This window comes from Syngnathoides biaculeatus, chromosome 5, assembly GCF_019802595.1.
Source record: "Syngnathoides biaculeatus isolate LvHL_M chromosome 5, ASM1980259v1, whole genome shotgun sequence".
In the NCBI taxonomy this organism is placed as follows: domain Eukaryota; kingdom Metazoa; phylum Chordata; class Actinopteri; order Syngnathiformes; family Syngnathidae; genus Syngnathoides; species Syngnathoides biaculeatus.
In genome coordinates this window covers 5,671,263-5,694,184 of record NC_084644.1, presented here as the reverse complement: position 1 = coordinate 5,694,184, position 22,922 = coordinate 5,671,263, and the positions used below count along the sequence as shown (strand labels likewise).

At 46.0% G+C, this 22,922-nt stretch overlaps 1 protein-coding gene and 1 long non-coding RNA gene across 3 annotated transcripts in view; one reads left to right on the top strand and one right to left on the bottom strand.

Annotated features, from left to right (window-relative positions):
• Positions 1 to 22,922, bottom strand: part of LOC133500275 (uncharacterized) — a 102,357-nt gene that overhangs the window by 66,547 nt on the left and 12,888 nt on the right. The gene's annotated exons all lie outside the window — the stretch shown is intronic.
• On the top strand, positions 12,859 to 17,927 carry oprd1b (opioid receptor, delta 1b). The gene is made up of 3 exons (XM_061818771.1): positions 12,859 to 13,110; positions 15,264 to 15,619; positions 17,174 to 17,927. The coding sequence occupies exons 1-3, from the start codon at positions 12,863 to 12,865 to the stop codon at positions 17,701 to 17,703; spliced, it is 1,134 nt and encodes a 377-aa protein (XP_061674755.1). The 5' UTR covers positions 12,859 to 12,862; the 3' UTR covers positions 17,704 to 17,927.

Below are 22,922 nucleotides of genomic sequence, written 5' to 3'. Positions count from 1 at the left end.
CTTTCAGAAGAAATAAGTGAAATTCTTTGTTCAATGCTCAAACCTTTATGAACCATCCATCCATCCATCGCTTTTCAGGGTCAGGTCATGGGGGAAGTAGCTTCAGCAGAGATACCCAGACTTCCCTTTCTCCAGCCACTTCTTCCAGCTCTTCCGGAGCCGAGAGACAGTCTCTCCAGCGTGTCCTGGGTCATCCTCGGGGTCTCTTTCCGGTGGGATATGCCCGGAACACCTCACCAGGGAGGCGTCCGGGAGACATCCAAATCAGATGCCCCAGTCACCTCATCTGGCTCCTCTCCATGCGGAGGAACAGCGGCTCGACACTGAGCCCCTCCCTGATGACCGAGGTGTTCCCAAGCCAGCCAAGTGACATCATTTCTCCAGCGTGTCCTGAATCATCCTCGGGGTCTCTTTTCGGTGGGACAAGCCCAGAACACCTCACCAGGGAGGCGTCCGGGAGACATCCAAATCAGATGCCCCAGTCACCTCATCTGGCTCCTCTCCATGCGGAGGAACAGCGGCTCGACACTGAGCCCCTCCCTGATGACCGAGGTGTTCCCAAGCCAGCCAAGTGACATCATTTCTCCAGCGTGTCCTGAATCATCCTCGGGGTCTCTTTTCGGTGGGACAAGCCCGGAACACCTCACCAGGGAGGCGTCCCGGAGACATCGGAATCAGATGCCCCAACCACCTCATCTGGCTCCTCACAATGCGGAGGAACAGCGGCTCGACACTGAGCCCCTCCCGCATGACCGAGGTGTTTCCAAGCCAGCCAAGTGACATCATTTCTCCAGCGTGTCCTGGATTGTCCTCGGGGTCTCTTTCCGGCGGGACATGCCCGGAACACCTCCTCAGGAAGGCGTCCAGGATTCATCCGGATCAGATCCCCCAACCACCTCACCTGGCTCTTCTCAATGGGGAGGAGTAGCGGCTCGACAATGAGCCCCTCCCTGATGACCGAGCTTCTCAACCTATCTGCGGAGGAAACTCATTCCGGCCACTTGTATCCGGGATCTTGTTCTTTCGGTCACGACCCACAGCTCGTGCCCATAGGTGAGGGTAGGAACGTACAAGTGTAAAAAATTAATCACAGTTAACACAATTAATGGTTTAATATTACTTTCCCCACCTAGAGTGCATTCGGAATGACCTCGAGGAGTATTTAAAGTCAGATTGAGTGATGCTACCATTTCTGCAATGACAAAATGGACGACAAGTGATTCAGTTGGAGTTGGAATTTTCTCGAGTGGGTCCTAATGCGACTCTCACCACATTTTTTTTTTTATATACGGCAGACGTGGACGTGAAAGAGAAACCGTGAGAAACTTCTTTTCGTGCTCACCTTGCCTGGAGCACCTCAACTACAAGCCATGACTAACAAATAGCATTAAAAAAAAAAAAAATCATAATCAGTGACTGACTTTGATCTTTGCACGTATTTCATTATTTGTTTTTTTTAACGTCTTAACGGCATCTCTTGTGACACTTTATGCAAGCTTCCTGCAGCGGGGCGTAAAATCACAGAAGCTAATCAAGTGCCGGGCCCCAGACAAATCACGCTAGCGTGACTAATTGCCAGTTGAGGGTGCTGAACCTGTGCCCGTTAATGCCGAACACTGCTGAGAAAGAAAAAAAACAAAACAAAAAAAAAAACGACAAAAAAAAAAAATAACTGGCTCGTGAGATGAAAACAACATCTTGAGAGCGATGCCGTGAGTCTGCCATTTGGTCGCTACGCTAAATAAAAATCTGTCAGTCACAGCATTGACGCCTGCGGGACGTCGTCCGTTTCAAACTTATGGGCACTGCGGCGTGTTTTATTTATTTTTCTTTGGCAGGCATCAGTGACTTTACAATCAGAGGTGCTGCCATGTTGCTTGGGTGATGAACTACGCGTGTGACAATTTTTTTTTTTTTTTTGCAAAAACTATTTCACCGTCACTCTCCTCGAGCCGTCACCTTATCGTGGTGGAGGGGTTTGTGTGTCCCAACGATGTGGTTCTGTTGGCTTCATCAAGCCGGGATCTCAAACTCCCACTGGAGGGGTTCACAGATGAGAATCAGCACCTCCAAATCTGAGACCATGGTCCTCAGTTGGAAAAGGGTGGAGTAGGTTCTCTAGGTCGGGGATCAGTTCTTCCAGAAGTGGAAGTGTTGAAATATTTGGGGGTCTTGTCCACGAGAGGGGGGAGGGGGGGGGGATGGAAACGGAGATCAACAGGCGGATTGGTGCAGGGTCTGTGTTAATGCAGGCTTTGTATCGGTCCGGTGAAGCTCTCTATTTGCCGGTCCCATGTTCCTACCCTCACAGGCTTTGGGTCATGGCTGAAAGAACAAGATCCCAGATACAAGTGGGCGAAATGTGATTCCTCGGCAAGGTGTCCAGCTTGGTCGTCCGGAAGGGGCTCACAGTAGAGCTGCTGCTCCTCCACATTGAGAGGGCCCAGATGAGGTGGCTGGGGGTTCTGATTCGGATGCCTCCCTGCTGAAATGTTCCGGGCATGTCTCATTGGGAGGAGACCCCGGGGACCCCCCAGGAAAAGCTGGAGAGAGTACGTCTCTCGGCTGGCCGGGGAACGCTTTGGGATCCCCTCGGAAGAGTTGGAGGAGGTGACTTTGGAGAGGGAAGTCTGGACTTTTCCTCCGAAAGTGACTTTATGGAAACCAAAAAAATAAGGGAAGCCAGGTTCTGCAGCACCATCACACAAATTACAAGGTTCTAATTCCCTCTGAGTGATTGGCCAGTGCTGCTGAGTTGTCAGCGCACTGATCACTATTGATCAACGGCTCGGCACACTCATTAAACGCTGATGACGAAAACTCGGTGGCTGAGATCCGTTTCTGCGCTTTTGTTCACTTTGTTGAGCCTGTGAAAGACTTCAGTCGTCTTAAAACCACTCAGTATGACGCAGTGCAGCTCATTTTCTTTACCGCTTATCCTCACGAGGGTCGCAGGGAGTGCTGGAGCCTATACCAGATGTCAGCGGGAACTGGTCGCCACACTCACAATCACACCTTGGGACAATTTACAGCGTCCAATTAACGTTGCATGTTTTTGGGATGCGGGAGGAAACCGGAGTGCCGGGAGAAAAGCCACGCAGGGACGGGGGGAGAACATGCAAACTCCACACAGGCGGGGCCGGGATCGAATCCGGGTCCTCAGAACTGTGAGGCCAACACTTTACCAGCTGAGTCACCGTGCCGCCGCAAAAAAACATTTTTATCATTGCCACCGCAGGTGTGACTGACATTCGTTCAAAACACCATGCAAATGTGTACATGCTGATGTGTAGTGCGGTGATGATGGAAATATGAAAAAAAAAAAACACCGACACAGAGTTGCCCATCTTTCATGTTCTTGCTGGTTCTTGTGTAAGGCGCAGCATGCTTCACTTTCTTTTGTACCACAATCACACGACACACCAGGAGTCCGTGATTTTTAGATCCAACCATATTTTGTGTTCTGCAAGGAAGAAAAAAAAAAAAAGCTCACCCCCCCACCCATAAAAAAAGGGGAAAAGTGAACAAGAGTGTTTGAAAGTGTCTGCTGGTGTTTATCTCGCCGAGCTCCTGACACCGCAAATGCAATTAATGGCTGTGGCTTGTTGACACCGCCCACTCCCACGCGCGTCCACCCGCCCACACGCACGATCCCGACTCTCAAAATGGACGCTGCACATTCTCTGCAGGGAAGCCAAAAGGGAGACTGTTATTTTTTGTCTGCATCTGATGACTTTGTCCCCCCCCCCATTTCAGAAAATATTGATCAGGCATAATGACGCGTCTTGCATTCATGAGGAACATGAATAAATGATGCCCAGTTAGTAGTCATCGGGGCTTCATACACTCCCAAATTGCCAATACAGTGGGGAAAATAAGTATTTGAACACCCTGCAATATTGCAAGTCCTCCCATTTAGAAATCATGGAGGGGTCTGAAATTTTCATCGAAGGTGCACGTCCACTGTGAGAGAGATCTTCTAAAAGGAAAAATCCAGAAAGCAGAATGTATGATTTTTTTTTTTTTTAACGATTTATTTGTGATACAGCTTCAGAGAAGTATTTGAACACCTGTCTATCAGCTAGATAGAGTCCACTGTTGGAGCAATCATTAGAAAATGGAAGAATGGAAGTGGAGCTCAATGCAAGGTATCACCTCGTGGGGTCTCAATGATCCTTAGAAAGGTGAGGAATCAGCCCAGGACTATACGACAGGACTTGATCAATGACCTGAAAAGAGCTGGGACCACCGTTTCCAAGGTGACTCTTGGTAATACACTCAGACGTGACGGTTTGAAATCATCCACGGCATGGAAGGTTCCCCTGCTTAAACCAGAGGAGCCATGGGAGGAAGTTTGGTGGTCAGATGAGACCAAAATGGAACTTGGATGGAATGGAACACAAACCACGTTTGGAGGAAGACCAAGAACACCGTCCCTACTGTGAAGCATGCATCATGCTTTGGGGGTGTTTTTCTGCACATGGGACGGGATGACTGCACTGTATTCAGGAGAGCATAACTGGGGCCATGTATTGTGACAGATTTTGAGGAACAACCTCTTTCCCTCAGTCATGGGTCGTGGCTGGGTCTTTCAACGTGACATTGACCCGAAGGACACAGCCAGGAAAACCAAGGAGTGGCTCCGTAAGAAGGATATCAAGGTTCTGGCGTGGCCTAGCCAGTCTCCAGACCTAAACCCAATAGAAGATCTTTGAAGGGAGCTGAAACTCCGTGTTTCTCAGGGACAGCCCAGAAACCTGCCTGATGTGTACGAATACTTATTTGCAGCTGTATCACACAAATAAATCATTTAAAAAAAAAACATACATTGTGATTTCTGGATTTTTCTTTTTAGATGATCTCTCTCACAGTGGACATGCACCTACGATGACATTTTCAGACCCCTCCATGATTTTCCAAATCGGAGAACTTGCAATATAGAAGGCTGTTCCAATACTTATTTTCTTCACTGTATATATTTTTTGCTGTCACAGTGATGCACTTTTGATCTGTTTTACCGGCTCGCATGTAAAAGTGGATTTCAGATGCTTCAGTGCAGTCCAAGCACAACGTGCAACCCCCCCCCAAAAAAACCCATCCAGAGACTGCATATGGGTGACAATCTACCCATATGGGCTCTGCATGACGCCATTCGTGTCCGATAATCCGTTCATCTGGCATAACCCAAGCGGGTCCTCTGTGGAAATCAACTTGAACATTGGCACGACATTGCAATGTTAGCCGGGCCCCCTTTTTTTTGTAACGTTACTCTTCGCCAAGGGAGAATTCGTAAAGGCTCACGCTCACAAGCCAATCAGGACACAATATATCATTCAGGTTAAACGCCACGTGACGGTCAAAGTCAAGGTCTATTGTACAAAGTAGAAAATAATACCTCGTCTACGCGTTAAAGAATGATGACACGCATCAAACCTAAAACGGTTAAACAAAATCGTTTTCTCGCCTGAGAAACAGTGAAAAAAAAAATACACAAAGGATAAGAAAAAGCTCTTTTTTTGCAGGGTCGAATTTAAGACACGTCAAGCTATGCTATTCTTTTCTTTGACCTTTTCCAATCTTTGTATGAAGCTTGAAAAAAAAAAAAAAAAAAAAGACCATTTAAAAGCTGGTGTCAGGCGCAAGCCGTTGCTAGCATCTCGCAAAGGTAAAGGCAGAAACTCGCAAATGAAATATGACGAGCATTAGAGCCCAGGGAGTGCACGCTTTTGCATTATTCAAGATCAATTAAGGGCGGCAACGTCTCGCCGGATAAAAACGCTTCGTGATGCCGGTTGACTTCCAACTGGCTCGGATTTCCGTGAATTAATTTGTTGCCTTCGTGAGTTCTCAATTAACCGTTGCAGACAACATTAGAACGGATTAATATTCTTAAATGTGATACATTATGACTTATCAATATTAACAATGTGAATTAATCTTTTCTAAACAAATTATACCTCTATTTTCAAACAAAGAAGACATCAATTATTTACCCAAAATAATAACTGTTACGCGTCATAATTGATCACCGGCGGCACCAAAATATAGCGGTGTCCGCAAATATGATTTCAAATACAAATGAGAGGCTAGCTATGTTAAGGTTTAAAAAACATTTCTAAAGCGTCGACCATCATACCACACCGTGCTTTGATGCCATCCAAAGAGACTCAATTAATTTCGCTTCGAACAAACATTGAGGAATCTTTACAAAACGTGTTTCCTCGCAAAAACTGATGTTGGCGGGCACAGACCTCTCTTCAGCGCACCTTAACGACTGTTATTTTACATCCAAAGAGTGATGCCAAGCATGGACGGAGTTGGGGTGGCGGTGGGTAGGGGGGAGTTTGCCTGTAATTTAGGGAATAAATAGTTGGGTTTTTGAGACCAACACTCAGGCTAAAGTTAGCAGCCAATGTTTGAGGTACTAGCATCATGCTACACAGTGATGTGTCTTCTGACCTTTGACCTGGCCCGGCTATCTGTTTCATCCATCCATCCATCCATCCATCTATTTTCTACCACTTTTCCAGGTCGGGTCGCGGGGGAAATAGCTTCAGCAGGGATACCTCGGCTTCCATTTCCCCAGCCACTTCTTCCAGCTTTTCCGGAGGGATCCCGAGGCGTTCCCAAGCCAGCCGAGTGACATAGTCTCCCCAGTGTGTCCTGGGAGTCCCTGGGGTCCCTTCCGGTGGGACATGCCTGAAAAAACCTCACCAGGGAGGCGTCCGGGAGGGATCCGGATCAGACGCCCCAGCCACCTCATCTGGCTCCTCTCAATGCGGAGGAGCAGCGGCTCGACACCGAGCCCCTCCCGGATGACCGTTTTATCTGTTTTAAAATTCAAATATCTGCTTATCAAGCAGAAATGTTTGACCGCGCCTGAGCTCGAGTCAACGTAATGGTGCCCGTTGCCACTTTGACGAGGGGGATATACAGAAACCCGTGACTCCAAAATTTATACTACACTGTTGCAGTTGGAGTTCAAGTCAGATCCTTTAATAAAACACATGGGAACAGTTTTTAACGTTTTGAAAAAAAAAAACATATTTTTTTAAACAGTTTGCTTTGTATACTTCCTCCCTTTCAGCGAGGCAGCGTAAAAGCTTTCCTTTGGGCCGGTGAGCGATGTGTGTAATCATATTGCCTGTTTGGACTCATCAAGAGTGATTTTCCCCAAGGGGAGTCAGAGTGCAGATTGCAACTAGCAACTAAAAGCAGTATTTCGTATCCACGGCGTACTGTACATTTTCTCAGCTTTTGAAAAAAGGGCAATACGTTTGTCGAAAAGGGAAAACGAATGAACTGATTTGAACCGCAGAGATCGGGTCAGGGATCCTCTCCAGTGCTTCATTTGAGAACCACAAGCCAAGTAAGAAGGGAAATGAAAGGTTGCTCATTTCCGAAGTGCAGCGCAGCTCGTTTCATGTGAGCTGTCCCATTTGGACTATTGTGGCTGAGATGGAGTGTTGTGATCAGGCCCGTGTCAGCGTGTGGGTTGAACGATCGGCCCTATCGCGTAGCGTCGAGCACGCTGGAGACGTAACAGGCCCAATTCAACGATACACGTGAAGTGGGGGGGGGGGGGGGCGCGTCAGTTCGATAACCCCGCTGACCCGTCCTCGTCAATAAAAAGGCCAGACGTCACCGGGGACTGTTGCCTCCGAGTCTCCGACCGCTGCCTTTACGTCTCGAATCGACCGTTTTCGTCTGTTTCCGGCAAGAGTAATCGGATCCGAGGCATTATTGTCATTAAATTAGCGACATCAAATGGCCGTAAAGGAAATCTGGCAACAGGGATGACTAAAGAGAAACAAATGGAAAGAGAAAGAACGACAAGAGGTGTGAGGACACGAGGGTCGGTGGTGAGCCAATTATTGCAGCGGCCGTATGAACAAGGCAACAAGGATCTCGGATACAGTACAAGTACAAAATACGACGGAAATTCAAATCCTAAATACCGGTGACAGCGTTGGTAATTATTAACATCTGCAGAACGGAAGGTTGGTTGATCCAGTTCGCCCCAAAAATTGGTACACATGCCTTCACAGCGTGTGTCAATATTCGTTACAATGTGAATATGCCATGATTATGCAAATTATGGACGAATATGGCGTCTACGTGGATAAAGAACCCCACGCCGACCCTCCTCCTTCATCTGTGCCCGAGGAAATGACCTCATCTCACCGAACTGCATCCAGGTCCAGACCGAGATGAGGATGACGAACACGCAAATGAGCTTCCTGACAGAGTCGGCTAAAAATCTTTGGTTCCGCGCACCGGTTGTTGCAGCTGATCTCGGATGTGACAACGGCGGATGTGGAGGTTCCGGGGGGGGGGGGGGCTGCCGTGGTTACGCGCGGTCGGCGGTTGCGAGGCGGCGTTGTGCCGAGTGATAAAAACGAAACATTTTACAGGAGACGTTTATTGTCGGTGGAACTAAGCGCAGTCTAATCTGCATCCTGACATCCTGGTAAAGATTTCCACAGATTTGTGAACAATACTTGAGAAAAACGGGGCTTTTCATGTACAAAGAAAATATTAATTCAGGTAACGAAAAAATGGGAACAAAAGAAAACCGTTGCATTTATTGTTTTGTCGAGTGTAGCGAGCTCGATGGGTGGACGAGTTAAGCTCCTAAAACGAGCCCGATTTGTGCCCCGTTCTGGTTCTTTAATTCTATGGCGACACAAAGGATCTATTTTTCGCTGCAACAATATCGATCGGAAAAACCGTGCGCTCCGTTCCGGAGGCTGCCATTTTTCTTCTGCCCGCCGGTCGCCTCACTGTGAATTCCTCCGCCAGGAGATGCACAACGCACAGCACGTTTGCGGATTCGCTTTCCTTCGACTCAAATTAACGACTGTATTATACCGAAAACTATTACAGCTCATCGAAAACCACAACTACTGTCATCTTGAAACGCGATGTTGCTGATGAATTAGTTGATCAAACGTTTCACAAGTCTGAACAGCTGCAGCGTCAATTAAATATTGACTAATGTGGGCCGTTAAAAGCGTCTATTTTTTATGCGTATTATATGCCAAGCCGATGACTCGCATACACAGGTACAGTGCAGGAGAAAAAAAAAACAAAAACAACAACAACAACAATCATTCACACGCTTCGAATCGCAAGCCACCACGAGGCCTGTTGCTCTATTATTGGCTTTGAAAACCTTGTTAAATATTTCATCAGGCTTGCTAGTGGCAGCTAATTTCATTACTCTTGTGGGTTAGTCAGGTAATTACATGGGGGGGGGGGGTGACTGCCAAGGGTGGCTGCTGCGCAAGCTAACGGCGGCACTAACGCCGGCCACGGGCAAGCCCCCGGCTTGGGGCTTGATAGAGAAGTGCGGAATTGAGCTGCAAAAATCATTGAGGGATTAGCGGACTAATGCTAACGGATTCGCAAAATGTTTGATGACGGGCGTGCAAACAAGCATGAACCGGAACCACAGTTGAGTGTTACTGTGCTGAGGTTTGACCGACCATTACGAACTATACGGGGAGAGAAATCTCACGGTTTTAAGCGGCAAACCATCGGTCGGTTGCTCAATAGACAATAAAACTGTCACTCGGTGCAGCGCAAGCCTCCAGGATCCGCACCCGGCAGCGTGAGCTAATAGCTACTTAATTCCGAGCACAATCGTGTCATTACAAAAGACAACGTCGACAAAAAAGCCCATCTCGCGAAAATAAATCAATACGTGTGGTGCGTGATGGAAAGACGCAATAACAGGTCTGGACGGGCAGTCGGGCCCCGTCAGGCATTTACCCGATGGGCCGATCCAAGGCTCTCCATTTGTTTTTAGCTTGGCTCAAATGCATCTTGTTCTTCTTCTTTTTTTAAATATAATGCTGCCTGGGAAGCCTACTTCAGCCCTTTTTGGGGGGCGGGGTTAGGGGGCATGTTACCTTGTCAAAAAGTAAAAACGTAAACTTGTGCTACTGAAAAGAGTCCACTAGACAGTACCAAATCAAATAAGATGAAACTGCACCAAGCATTAGTGAACTACGTTGGATGGTTTTGAATATTCCAGTTCAGAACATTTGTATTTTCAATTTCTTTTCAATATTCCCACTTGATAAAATCTATTTCTCCTTCTTCCCCGGTTCATTCAAAACTTAGGAAATTAAGGAGAGAAAATTACAAAAAAATTACAATAGCCATCCAAAAGTTAACCTTTCATAGATTGCAGATTCAGGGTCGGTTAGTGTAGTTTGACACCCATCCATCCATTTTCTGAGCCGCTTATCCTCACAGGAGTGCTTTAGCCTATCCCAGCTGTCAAGGGGCAGGAGGCGGGGCACACCCTGAACCGGTTGCCGGGCAAATCGTAGGGCACATCGAGACAAACAGCCGCACTTGCATTCACACCTAGGGGCAATTTAGGGGGTTCAATTAATGTTGGATGTTTTGGGGATGTGGGAGGAAACGCGAGTGCCCACGCAGGCACGGGGAGAACATGCAAACTCCACACAAGCGAGTCCGGGATTGAACCTGCGACCTCAGAACTGTGAGGCCAACACTTTTACAGCTGATCTTATTCAAGCCACAAAATCAGGAATTCAAAAAAAATGAGAATACTTCGAAGAAACCATGGCGATTTTTGCAGGCCATAAACATTTTAAAGTGGGTATCTCACTTGAAACATCTTCGAAACTCGGCGCACCCGAGCAGGTTTCCCCGGGTGACGTTAAATTGCTTCAGTTTGGTTCAAATCGTCTCAGTTGGGCGCAAGATTGGCGAGGACTACAGACTTGACAACTGGCCAGAAGAGCAACATTGTGGCCAGAAGGCCGACGTTGGCTGGCTGAAAGGACAAAACGTGGGCAGGAGAAGAAGCGCCGGCAAAAGAGACGACCGTGGGCTTCCGCCAGCGGCACCGAAACCTGCTTTGATGGCCCCGCCATCGCAGGATCGAAACCCCGTTGAGGACCAATGGGGGGTATATTGTCGAGAGGAAAATGAGGGCCACCAGACCCGAAAACAAAGAAGCACTGACGCAAGCATCGAGGAAATCTTGGCTCGCAGAACTCCCAGGCTGATTGCCTAAACGCAGGCAGGGATTCAAGCACAGCACGGAAGATTAACATAATGTTTTGAAAGCATCATATTTTGATTGACTTCATGTGACCTTCATTGTTTTTCTTTTTTCCTTCCAAAAACTGAGAAGGAAACCGTAGTTTCGTTGCCATATTCAAATTTTCTGAATTCTTGATTTGTGGGTTTTATGATCTGGAAATCCAAATTATCTAAAGATAAACAAATAAATACTTGATATTGTTTCAATCGTACCCCCTGAATATATCATCTATGAAAGTTTAACTTTTTGAATATCTACCCATCCATCCATTTTCTTTGCCACTTATCCTCACAAGGGTTACGGGGCGTGTTGGAGCCTATCCCAGCTGTCAACGGGCAGGAGGCGGGGTTATACCTTGAACTGGTTCCCAGCCAATCGCAGGGCAGATGGAGACAGACAAACAGCCGCAGTCACAACCACACCTTGGGGCAATTTTAGTGTCCCCAATTGATGTTGCATGTTTTTGGGATGTAGGAGGAAACCGGAGTGCCCGGAGAGAACATGCAAACACCACACAGGCGAGTCCGGGATTGAACCCGGGACCTCAGAACTGTGAGGCCAACGCTTTACCAAGCCGCCGGTATTTAGTTGTCTGATGTAAAATGGATAAGTTGTTTATTGATCCACCGTTCCACCGGTTTAACATGATAAATTACTGCAGTGCTTGCATGTAATAAATATTCACGATTCACAAAAAAAGACCACGGAAAGTGAGATGTTTGCGATTTAGCAACCATCTGGAAAGCCGCATTAATCGTAGCAAAATATGTTTTCTCTGCTCTCTGTTCGCCATGCCGCACTTTTTGAAAAGAATTATAGAAATGAGTAAATTTTTCTGTGATATTTTATTTAATTTGACAAAAGGTGGTATATACAGTAGCATCTGTACAAAAAGTTGTGTTTGGGATAATAGTAAAAAAAATATATTCCTCTGGGGAGCGCACACACACACACACACACACATATTACCATACATACATACATATTACCAGGTTTATTAGTCGGTTATGCTCCGATACTTAGAAAAGCAAATAATAAATAAATAGCAAATAGCAAGTAAAAGAAAAGCAAAGAGTGCTACGCCGCTTGCGTGTCGTCATGGCGGGACAGACGTCGCTTGTCCCGCCACAAGTCGACTTCTTCTCGCGCACTGAACAAGGCCACAAATGGCGTCGTATCGCTGATTGATTGATTGATTGATTGACTGATTATCGGGTCCACATTGGAGGGAAAACCTCAGTTTGAGAGAAATCTGAAAACACCTCGTACACGTAATATCCAATTTATTTGATATTTTAAAAAAAATGAATAAATAAATGTATCATGTTGTGTGTAAAAATTTTGAGGGGAAAAAAAATATTTTAGGTGTCACACAACAAAATGTGGAAAACGTGAAGTCCTGCAAATACTCACAGCACGATAGGAGCTACTCGGACTTTCCGTCATTTTGAAATATATTCACGCTTGATTATAATTCACAAGACGTATTTCATATACAGCGTAGTGTAAGTAATATCAGTGGTATCGTGAGACTAGTGAGGGAGGGAGCTGAAAGCGAGAGCAAATGAGAGCGAGGGAGGGGGGGAGAAAGAGAGGGGGAGGGAGAGAGAGAGAGAGCGTAAAAGGCACCGTGACAATTGTACTCCCAGTCTCAGTCGTCCGCAGCTCACGTACAGTCAAAACAAGCAAAACAACAACAACAACAAAAAAAGAAATTTCATTTGCTTTTTTAAAAAAAATCTTTTTTTTTTTTTTTTTTTTTTTTCCCCCTTCGTGATGGAGTTCCCCACTTTCCCTCCGAGTGCCATGTACGCGTCGCTGAGCCCCCCGAACGCCAGCATCCCCGAATCGCTCCTGCCCGGACCGCCGGGAGGCGTCGGGGCCAACCGGACCGACGGCGCCGGCGCCTCCGGGGGTCGCGACACGGCCAGGGTGGTGATCGCCGTGTGCATCACCGCCCTGTACTCGCTCATCTGCGTGGTGGGGCTGCTGGGAAACGTCCTCGTCATGTACGGCGTGGTCAGGTAACAAGTTTCAATTATTACCATCATAATCGCCGCTCATTTTCATAGTGCCATTAATTTATATGCAGTTTTCAAACAAAAAAAATATGCGACTATCACTGTTACTCTTACTAATTATGGTGCTTGGGATGGATTAATAATGGAACAGTACATATTTTGAAAAAGGGTTAAAAAATGATTACAAAAAAAATGTATTGCTATGACGTTTTCATCCATTTGTTTTCTTCGTTGCTTATCCTCACGAGGGTCGCGGGGAGTGCTGGAGCCGATCCCAGCTGTCAACGGGCAGGAGACACCCTGAACTAGTTGCCAGCCAATTGCAGGGCACACAAAAACAAACAGCCGCACTCGCAATCACACCTACGGGCAATTTCGAGTGTTTTTGGGATGCGGGAGGAAACCGGAGTGGCCGGAGAAAACCCACGCAGGCACGGGGAGAACATGCAAATTCCACATAGGCGGGGTCTGGGATTGAACCCGGGAGCTCAGAACTGTGAGGCCGACACTTTACCAGCTGAGGCACCGTGCCGCCATGAGCTTTTCAATTTATCTTGAAAATTCTGTACTACTATAATATTAACCCAGGTGTCAAACTCATTTTTGTCGTGGGCCACGTTGTAGTTACGGTTTCCCTCGGAGGGCCGTGAAAATCTTTTGCCTCATCATATTTGCACATGAAATTTATGAGCTAGTTTTGGAATCATAAATCAAGCATAGTGGGTTTTTCCCCAACTATTGTTCATGTTTGGTAACACGAAAATGCTTGCAGCAGCTCAACTTGAGCATTTATGATATGACCGTTTGAAATTTTGTTCCAGATTTTCACAAAAATCATGGCAGTTGATGTACATGATTTGCCTTCGCGGGACAGATAAAATCATGCGGCGGGCCGGATCTGAGCCCCGGGCCTCGAGTTTGACACCTGTGTATCAACCAGTGCTAATGTGAAATATTTTCAGTTATTAATATTATCACTACTGTATTAACTGTGTTGTGGCTATACCGATGATGATGCACTTTAAAAACATATTTTTTAGAATTACAACTACAACAATTACAAATGATTGAAAAATGACCAAAAAAAAAAAATGCTATTTATCACAATTACAAGTCCTAATTTTTTATGTTTAGTTTTAGTTTTGGCGGCACGGTGGGTCAGCTGTTAAAGTGTTGTCCTCACAGTTCTGAGGTCCCGGGTTCGATCCCGGACCCGCCTGCGTAGGGTTTACATGTTCTCCTCGTGCCTGCGCGGGTTTCCTCCGGGCACTCCGGTTTCCTCCCACATCGCAAAAATATGTAACATTAATTGGACACTCTAAATTGCCCCTCGGTGTGATTGTGAGTGCGGTTATTTGTCTCCATGTGCCCTGCTATTGGCTGGCGACCAGTTCAGGGTGTACCCCGTCCTCCTGCCCGTTGACAGCTGGAATAGACTGCGGCACTCCCTGCGACCTTTGTGAGGATAAGCGGCGAAGAAAATGGATGGATGGATATTTTTTTTTTCCCCCCAGTTACCAATGACGTTCCCCTTTTAGTCTTAAAGCCACACAAGCACATCTAATTAATGCGCACCAGAAGGGAGCAAATGCAACGTACAGCTGAGCTTTGCATTAAAACCTGCTCACGGCACAAATTTTTTTGTCAAATTTATTTGCACGGCTAACACACAGCGCGGATGGTACGGATCCGTTTGGCCGGGCCTTGGGGTTAATACCCACGAAGTAATTCGACAAAACGTGAACCATCACCGTGACGTAGGGGAGAGCTTTCCAAATGCAGGCCATACACACACACAAAAAAATAAATAAACAAAAGCACTTCCCAAACGGCACACCAGAGAGGAGAACTGAAGCGTTTCAGCGCAGGAGTCATTATATCCAAGTGCGGTTTAATGGAGGTTACGGTCGTTGTGGCAGAACTGCGGCTCTCGTGCGGCGGGAACACCATCACGGCTATTGCGCATCCAAAAAGCTTTTCGTATTCTGCGGATCGTTGCTCCCAAAGACGGAAATGAGGCTAAAAATCGATACGCTAGTTTGGTTTCTAACCTCGTTAAGGTTTTAATGGCAACCGGGAGTGGACCGCAGCAGACCTAACCAAAACTCCGTTTTGCTTCTCAGCGCGTTCACGGTGCTTTTACTCGCCGCCTCCAGGTACACCAAGATGAAGACGGCCACCAACATCTACATCTTCAACCTGGCCCTGGCCGACGCCCTGGCCACCAGCACTTTGCCCTTCCAGAGCGCCAACTACCTCATGAGCACGTGGCCCTTCGGGGAGCTCCTGTGCAAAGCGGTCATCGCCATCGACTACTACAACATGTTCACCAGCATCTTCACGCTCACCATGATGAGCGTGGACCGCTACGTGGCCGTGTGCCACCCCATCAGGGCCCTGGACTTCCGCACTCCGGCCAAGGCCAAGATCATCAACATCTGCATCTGGATCTTATCGTCGGTCATTGCCGTGCCGGTGATGATCATGGCCGTTACCAGGGTGACGGGCAAAGGTGAGGGGCTACGGAGGCGCCGTGTTGGATGACAAAAACGGATCCGCGACTTTTTACGATACGCGGTATCGTCTGTTCCCATTACAGTAGTGGAGAATACGTACCGAAAGAAATTGACGCCCAAGCCCGTGCAGAAAAATGAACAACTCATTCATACGGGAAATAAAAATCCATCCATTTTCTGAGCCGCTTATCCTTACAAGGGTTGCGGGAGTGCCGGAGCCTATCCAGCTATCATCGAGCAGGAGGTCGGGTACAACCTGAACTGGTTGCCAGGCAATCGCAGGGCAGTCGCACTCACAATCACACCCAAGGGCAATTTGTTTTGGGGATGTGGGAGGCAACCGGAGTACCCGGAAAAAAACCCATGCGGCCACAGGGAGAACATGCAAACTCCATAGAGGCAGGACTGGGATTTGAACCCCGGGTCTCAGAACTGTGAGGCCAACCCTCGAACCAGTTTTGCCCAGATTACGTCCCTCGCACCCCCAAGTCAAAAACCAATAGTGCACATTACAGATAGGGTAGAGGGGAAAATGAAAAACATTTACATTTTATGAATGTATGCTGCTATCTAGAAGTTTACGTCTTTATTCCAATATGCCACTGCCAATTAGAGGTTATGAAAAAGGTGTGGCCTGCATTTTCATTACAATATGACAGGCTTACATATGACTGTATATATGTACAGTTGTGCTAATAATAAGTTTACATACCCTGGCATAATTTCGAGAAAAAAAATATTTATCATAAAACTGATGACCAAACAAAAATTATTTTTTTCTGGTAGTGTTTTGTTTAATGTTTTTCTGAAATACTTGACAGTTTAATTTGAATCCCTTTAAAACAAAATTAAAAGTGTTTCACCTGGTTCTTCACATTTTCTTTGAAATTACAAATTCTGACAGGGTAATCAAACAAATGAACACAACTCTGTTTTTTCTCATTTACTAAATAAAAGAAGGGTTGTGAATTTTCAAAATAAGAGTATAAAAAATGTGTTACATGTTGAAATAAACTGCTTAACTCCATTTACAGGTATTTTGGAAAAAAAAAAAAGATACTACTTCATCTCATATGATCATATGGTAGAAACAACCGTCCATTGTAAAAATGCAATATATATAGTTGGTGAAGGGTTTTTCAGAATTTTTAGGTCAACTTTGGGGGTGCGTATTATACATGGAAAATTACAATACAGTAATTGACAGTAAAATAAATTTTCACTTTGGGACTTAGAGTTATTGCATATTAGTCTTTATTTTTCCTTACAGTACATAAAGAATTTGAATCAGTATTTTCATTTTATATACACACACACAGGTATCTGTACTTGTACTCAAATACAGAGCGTGAGTACTTATACAATCGAGCTCGGTTGTGGAAAAATGCCTTTTTGTTCAGTTGTTTCTGTGGCAGGTGCTCGTGTTGAATTGAGGGAGTAATGAGACCGTAGAAGAGAACACATTTGAGCTGGGTTATTAAACTTAAATTAGCCTAGCCACATGAGGCTTCGTTCAACTGCCGTCGTTTTTATCCCCCCCCCCCCCACAGGCAACGTGGATTGCAGAATTATATTCCCGCAACCGGACTGGTACTGGGACACCGTGACAAAAATCTGCGTGTTCATCTTCGCCTTCCTGGTGCCCGTGCTCGTCATCACCGTCTGCTACGGTCTGATGATCCTGCGGCTAAAGAGCGTCCGTCTCCTCTCCGGATCCAAAGAGAAGGACAGGAACCTGAGGCGGATCACCCGGATGGTCCTCGTAGTGGTGGCGGCCTTCATCATCTGCTGGACTCCCATCCACATCTTCATCATCGTCAGGACCATCGTGAAAATCGACAACAAGAACCTGCTCGTGATGGCGAGCTGGCATCTGTGCATCGCCCTGGGGTACACCAACAGTAGCCTCAACCCGGTCCTTTACGCCTTCCTGGACGAGAACTTCAAGAGGTGCTTCAGGGATTTCTGCCTGCCCTATCGCACACGGATGGCGCAGCACAGCTTCTCCCGCGGCCCCAACGGCACCAGGGAGCCCGCGTCCGTTTGCGCTCCCTCCGCCGGAGGCCGACGGCCCGCATGACTAGACGTGGACCGCACGGGGATCCAGGATGACCTCCAGACGGAAGTCACACAGTTCTCCACCACAGGAGTGTGAACTCATGCGTGGTGGCATTTGTTCCGCCGCTGTCGGTTTTTAAATCTCCATCTTGTGCACCAGGCTTCACGTGACGGATCCCTCGTGTAGAGTCTAAAAGCTTGTCATTCAGGATCCTGACAAAACGCCCGTGTGTGCCTGTAGATCCTAAAACTGGCGGATTGAGATGTAGATACGGATGAGTAAAAGAAAAAAAAAAAAGAGGGGAACCTCTTTAAAAGGCATTTAAGAACACCTTCAATTTGAACACGGAAACACAGAATTCATAATTTAATTCAACCCCACATTTTGCTTCATGTGTAGGAACGGACATGCAAACAAGACGAAAGCGTCTTCAGTCAGTTAAGGCAAAAAAAAAAAAACTACAAGGAGTCCTCGGGTTAAGACTCTCTCGACCCAAGACATTTTGACTTTCCAACGCTCTTCCCCTGTCCGCCATTTTGTCTGGCCAATGCCTGTCTGTGTTTGTTCACCGGGAGTATCTTCGCATTTTTTGCCCTCCTTTATAGACATTTTGGCCGCAAAGAAGAATGCAGAGTTTTTTTTAACCAATGCTTCTGCAGCCAAAAGAAAATCCATGACCGTGGAAACGAAGGTCAAGATCATAAAAAGATTGGAGCAGGAGAGACAGAAACACCACCAAGGCTTCAGTCGGTCGACCATGATGACAATTATTAAAGACAAAGCCCGTATTTTAGCGCATGGGAAGGTTTCCGTTCCTATGTCGGTTACAATGATCCCCAAACAAGGTTCTTTGATACTTGTCGAGATGGACAGGACTGATAACTTGAGGACCAGGTTCCGTTGCAATAGCTAAGCGCAGCCTCCCCTTCTTCTTCTCCATCCACCTTCATTTCGATGCATTTCTTTTTTTTTTAATACAAAGTATTTTAATGTAAATTCTGACTCGAAATGGTGGAATCCGACTTAAGTCGCTACTGCAGCCGTAGACCGAGGACTCCCTTATTGGCTTCATTACTCATAAGGCAGTCAACAGATGTTTTCTTCATGCTTTAAAATCGGGGACCAAGTTAGCGCTAAAATAGTTAACATGCTGACGTTATTTCAGTTGCAATCAAACTAATTGACTGCAGAAAAAAAACAAAAACGTTTGGACGTTTTGACTCCTCGACTCGAAAATCTCTCGCAGGTTTGTTTGTTTTGGTAACTCCACATAGAAAATAGAAAGTAGTGCAGGTTAATTATCAAACAGTGGAGCTCCCGTTTACGTGACATTTGAGCTGTCGTTCGTGGCAAGGCAAGTTTATCTTGGACCAAAATGTTTTGTGCCATCATCCGTCCACTTTCTATAACGCTTGTCTTCGTTAGGGTTGCGGGTGAGGTAGTGCCTATCCCAGCTGATTTTGAGCAGCCAGTCAATCGCAACGATTTTTGCAATTTGAGTTACCTAAAATTGAAATATCACTGCCGAGGTGCACAATTGAGTCCAAACGTGGCCACCACGACGGCACTAGAACGTCACATTTTCCACTTGTGAGCTGAATTTCAAATTTGTCACCGAGCCGTACAACGTTAGCGTCGCCAGACAAATTCACTACACGCTACAGGCAACGTTTGGACTTGGAAAGGGTTCCGATTGATTTTTCCAGATTTATCTCCACTTCGAGCACAGTGTTGGGTGTTACATTGCCGAGTGTCAGCTTTAAGAGTACTTGGAGAAGTCCACGCCTTATTGGGAGAGAAGCGAAGCTTAGCGTAAACAACGCGGCGACAGGCTCCTCTCGTAGCGCGGCACATCCATCTAAAAGGCACAGAGGTCGTCTTGTGTCATTAAATACTGCACATGATGGAGACCAGGAGTGAAAAAGACCAAAACACTGTGTGGCCTCGACAAACCACCACCAGAACATTGAGATGTTTTATGATGTTGAATTTAAATTCCCTCTCTCTTCAGCGCAAGCTAATGTGGTAAATAGCGAAGACGACTGCTAACTTCATCAGTGCGAGGTGCGACGCAACCGGAGCAATTGCCCTTGAGCAGAAACGGGGACCTGAGAGACAATTGATACATGTCCACATTAATGCCACAAATGGAAATGCCTACAGACGACGTAATTTTGCACAATCCAAAAGGTTCGTAAGCAGCAGGGGAAAAAATAAATCCATTGCAACACTCCTTCTCCTTTCAGCTTGTCCCGAACTGTCACCTCCAGTTCTGCTTCCCGTTCAAGTGCCGTCGTCTCTCATCCGTACATCATGGCCGTCGTCACCACGGTTTTATAAACTTTGCCCTTCATCCTAGCAGAGACGCTTCTGTCACATAGAACACCAGACACCTTCCGCCAGCTGTTCCAACCCGCTTGGACTTGTTTCTTCACTTCCTTACCACACTCATTGGAACTCTATTGGACTGTAAACACAGCGCCAAGGTGTCAGCAGTTCTTGCTTCCCATTCCATTTTAAATAATTATTTATTGACTTGGTTGTGTTTGAATCACTCTGAAAAAATGGGAGCCATGAATGAACTTTGGACCTAACAGCGACCATTTGTCTGGGAAGACCTTTTGGAGACACCAAACTCATCCAATCGTGTGTTTTTTTTGTTTTTGGTTTTTTTTTTTCCCCTTAATGGACATTGTTATGAGCACTGGCCCAGTCTCCCAAACTTTACTAAATTTGGAACTTTTGGGCACGCTGGATTTCTGTTTAGAACACCTGCCTTACAGTTTACAGGTTGGTGGTTCAAATCCAGATTCCGCAGAGTTTGCGTGTTGTCCCTGTGCTTGCACGCCGGCTTCCTTCCAAATTTCCCAAATCACGCTTCAGTGAACTTCCCCCCCTGTGGGGATCAATAAAGCCACCGCTTTTTTCTTCTTTTGTTCATTAACAATGAATCATTCACTTTTGAAAAATGTACGAGTGTGGTCAGTCATGCCCAGAGATATAAAGTTATGGGCGTGGTCCACCGGTCATGCCCGCAGATATAAAGTTGCGGGTGCTTGTTCTGTTTATATTGAATGTACCCCTTTAAGAGCAGAAGGGGAGCGATGTCAGGTAAATTTGGAAGTAAAAGAAGAGAGGCTGTGGTTGACTGCGCTGGATCGGTTTTCATGTGCGCAGACTGTGTGTGACAAGTGCGCAATTGCGCAGCTTAGAGGGAAGATTGGTCAAGATTACACAAAAGAAGCAACGTCTTTCAATATGTATTTCTAGTCGTGACAAATTTTACGTGCGTGATTTTTCGTCCTCGACGGTGCAGATTTGCGAGTGCGATGGCGCGCAGGTGCATACGCGCCTTTCAAATCTGTGACTGGACAACTCTAAATTGTGTGAATGCGAAAAGCTGTTCGTCTACGGGTCGGGCTCTCGCTCACCCACGAACCGGCGAAGATAAGCAAAACAGGAACAGGAATGATGGACGAAACTTTGGCCCGTAATTATGTACATTCAGTGTGCCGGAGAGAGAGGCACCATCGTGACAATGAAGTGAATTCAATGACAAGAATGTGCAAATTTGCTTTAAGAAATTGCCTTCAATATGCTGTAAAATCTATTTTTGCGATGGTAAAAGAAGACGTCATCCCCCAATAGGGTCACAGTCATGGTCAATGTCACCACACCGCACGTTCAATTCCGTTTCCTTCCCGCTCAAAGTCGGGTAGAAACGAGCTTTGCGCCCAGCGTATCTGCCATTAACTAATTGCTTCCACTCGTCTAGCGGTGGGACCGCACGTTTTGCCTCTGCGCGACTTTCAGCCTACAACAAAAGCTTTGGAGGCGGAAGGCGGCGCAGCGAGTTGACGCTGACCTCAAACAGGCTTGGAGGGAAGCCATCAGCGAATCAAGGAGAGGCTTCCCATTCACATTACGTTTGATGGACGAATAATCCATTAAGGATGTCTGGACATTGGAGGGACAATTTTCTCTCATTTTTTTTTTTTTTTAATTTTAGCACATTTTATGTTGAAATGGACTGATGCCAATACTTGTATCTAACGTCAAACGTGCTAGTCTAGCAAAGTACAGTTCTTTAACAGCAAAATTATTTGGCTGCAATGTGCTATCAAGCTTGTTGTTGTAGTGGTAAGATTTAAGAAACATATTTACATGTTATGTTGGGACTACAGATTTTCGCTCAACAGCTGTAGCATGAGTACTTCATGAGAACAGGGACCAAACTGGGGAAAGGAAAATGTTGCGGGGCCGAGGGGGAATGAGCAAATGTAAAACTTGACAAAATCCTCATTTGTCCTAAAACATCAAATCTATATTCATATTTAGAGGAGGCGGCACAGTGGGTCAGCTGGAAAGCGTTGGCTTCACAGTTCTGAGGTCCCGGGTTCAGCTGGGATAGACTCCAGCATTCCCCGCGACCCTGGTGAGGATAAGCAGCTAAGAAGATGGCTGTACGGATGGATGTATATTTAGAGTAACAGTTCAAAACCCAAAATTTTTATCTCATGTTGCATTTTTATTCTCAGACAATCCAGATTTGCTTTCTCAGACTATCTTGTAGAAAAAAACAATTTATTGAGAAAAATCTTGCCTTTTTTCCGTTGTAAAATGATTTTCTTATTGTCATTTTTTTCCCCTTTTCAGTACAGTTGTCGGATTGATTGATATGTGAAAAGCAGTATTACGTCATCGTGAATTTGTGCTTAGTCATCTCTGGAGAAGGAGGGGGGAGGAAAAAAAAAAAAAAAAAAAAAAAAAAAAAAAAAAAAAAAAAAATCAACATTTCAATGTTTTTAGGCCTGCAATGCTTTTAGCTAAACGACAATGTTAGCCATAATGCCTTAGTCAGCATTAGGTTTTGCTGTTTTCATATAAAGGAAAATCTTTTGTTGAAAATGGCGCTTGGAGAGCACTATAAAAAAAAAAAAAAAAAAAGAATAGCGATCGTTTTGCACAAACTGCTTTGGCTTTATTGTCATGCGAGGCAGCATAAGTATGTCGTTTTGTAAATGATCTTTCAGCGCCACGCAAGTAAGGTGTCAGTGAATTTTGGCAGCAGTAATTATCACACATTAGATATTGTTGAAACGCTTAAATCTACCGTGTGTAAATACAGGTTTGGGTCATATGACTTACACATGTAATGAGTGAGCGTGATCAAGCGCGGATTGCTGTGAGCGCCGAGGGCGACGTTATTACAGAACCGCCGGGGAAGCGTCTGGCGCTCG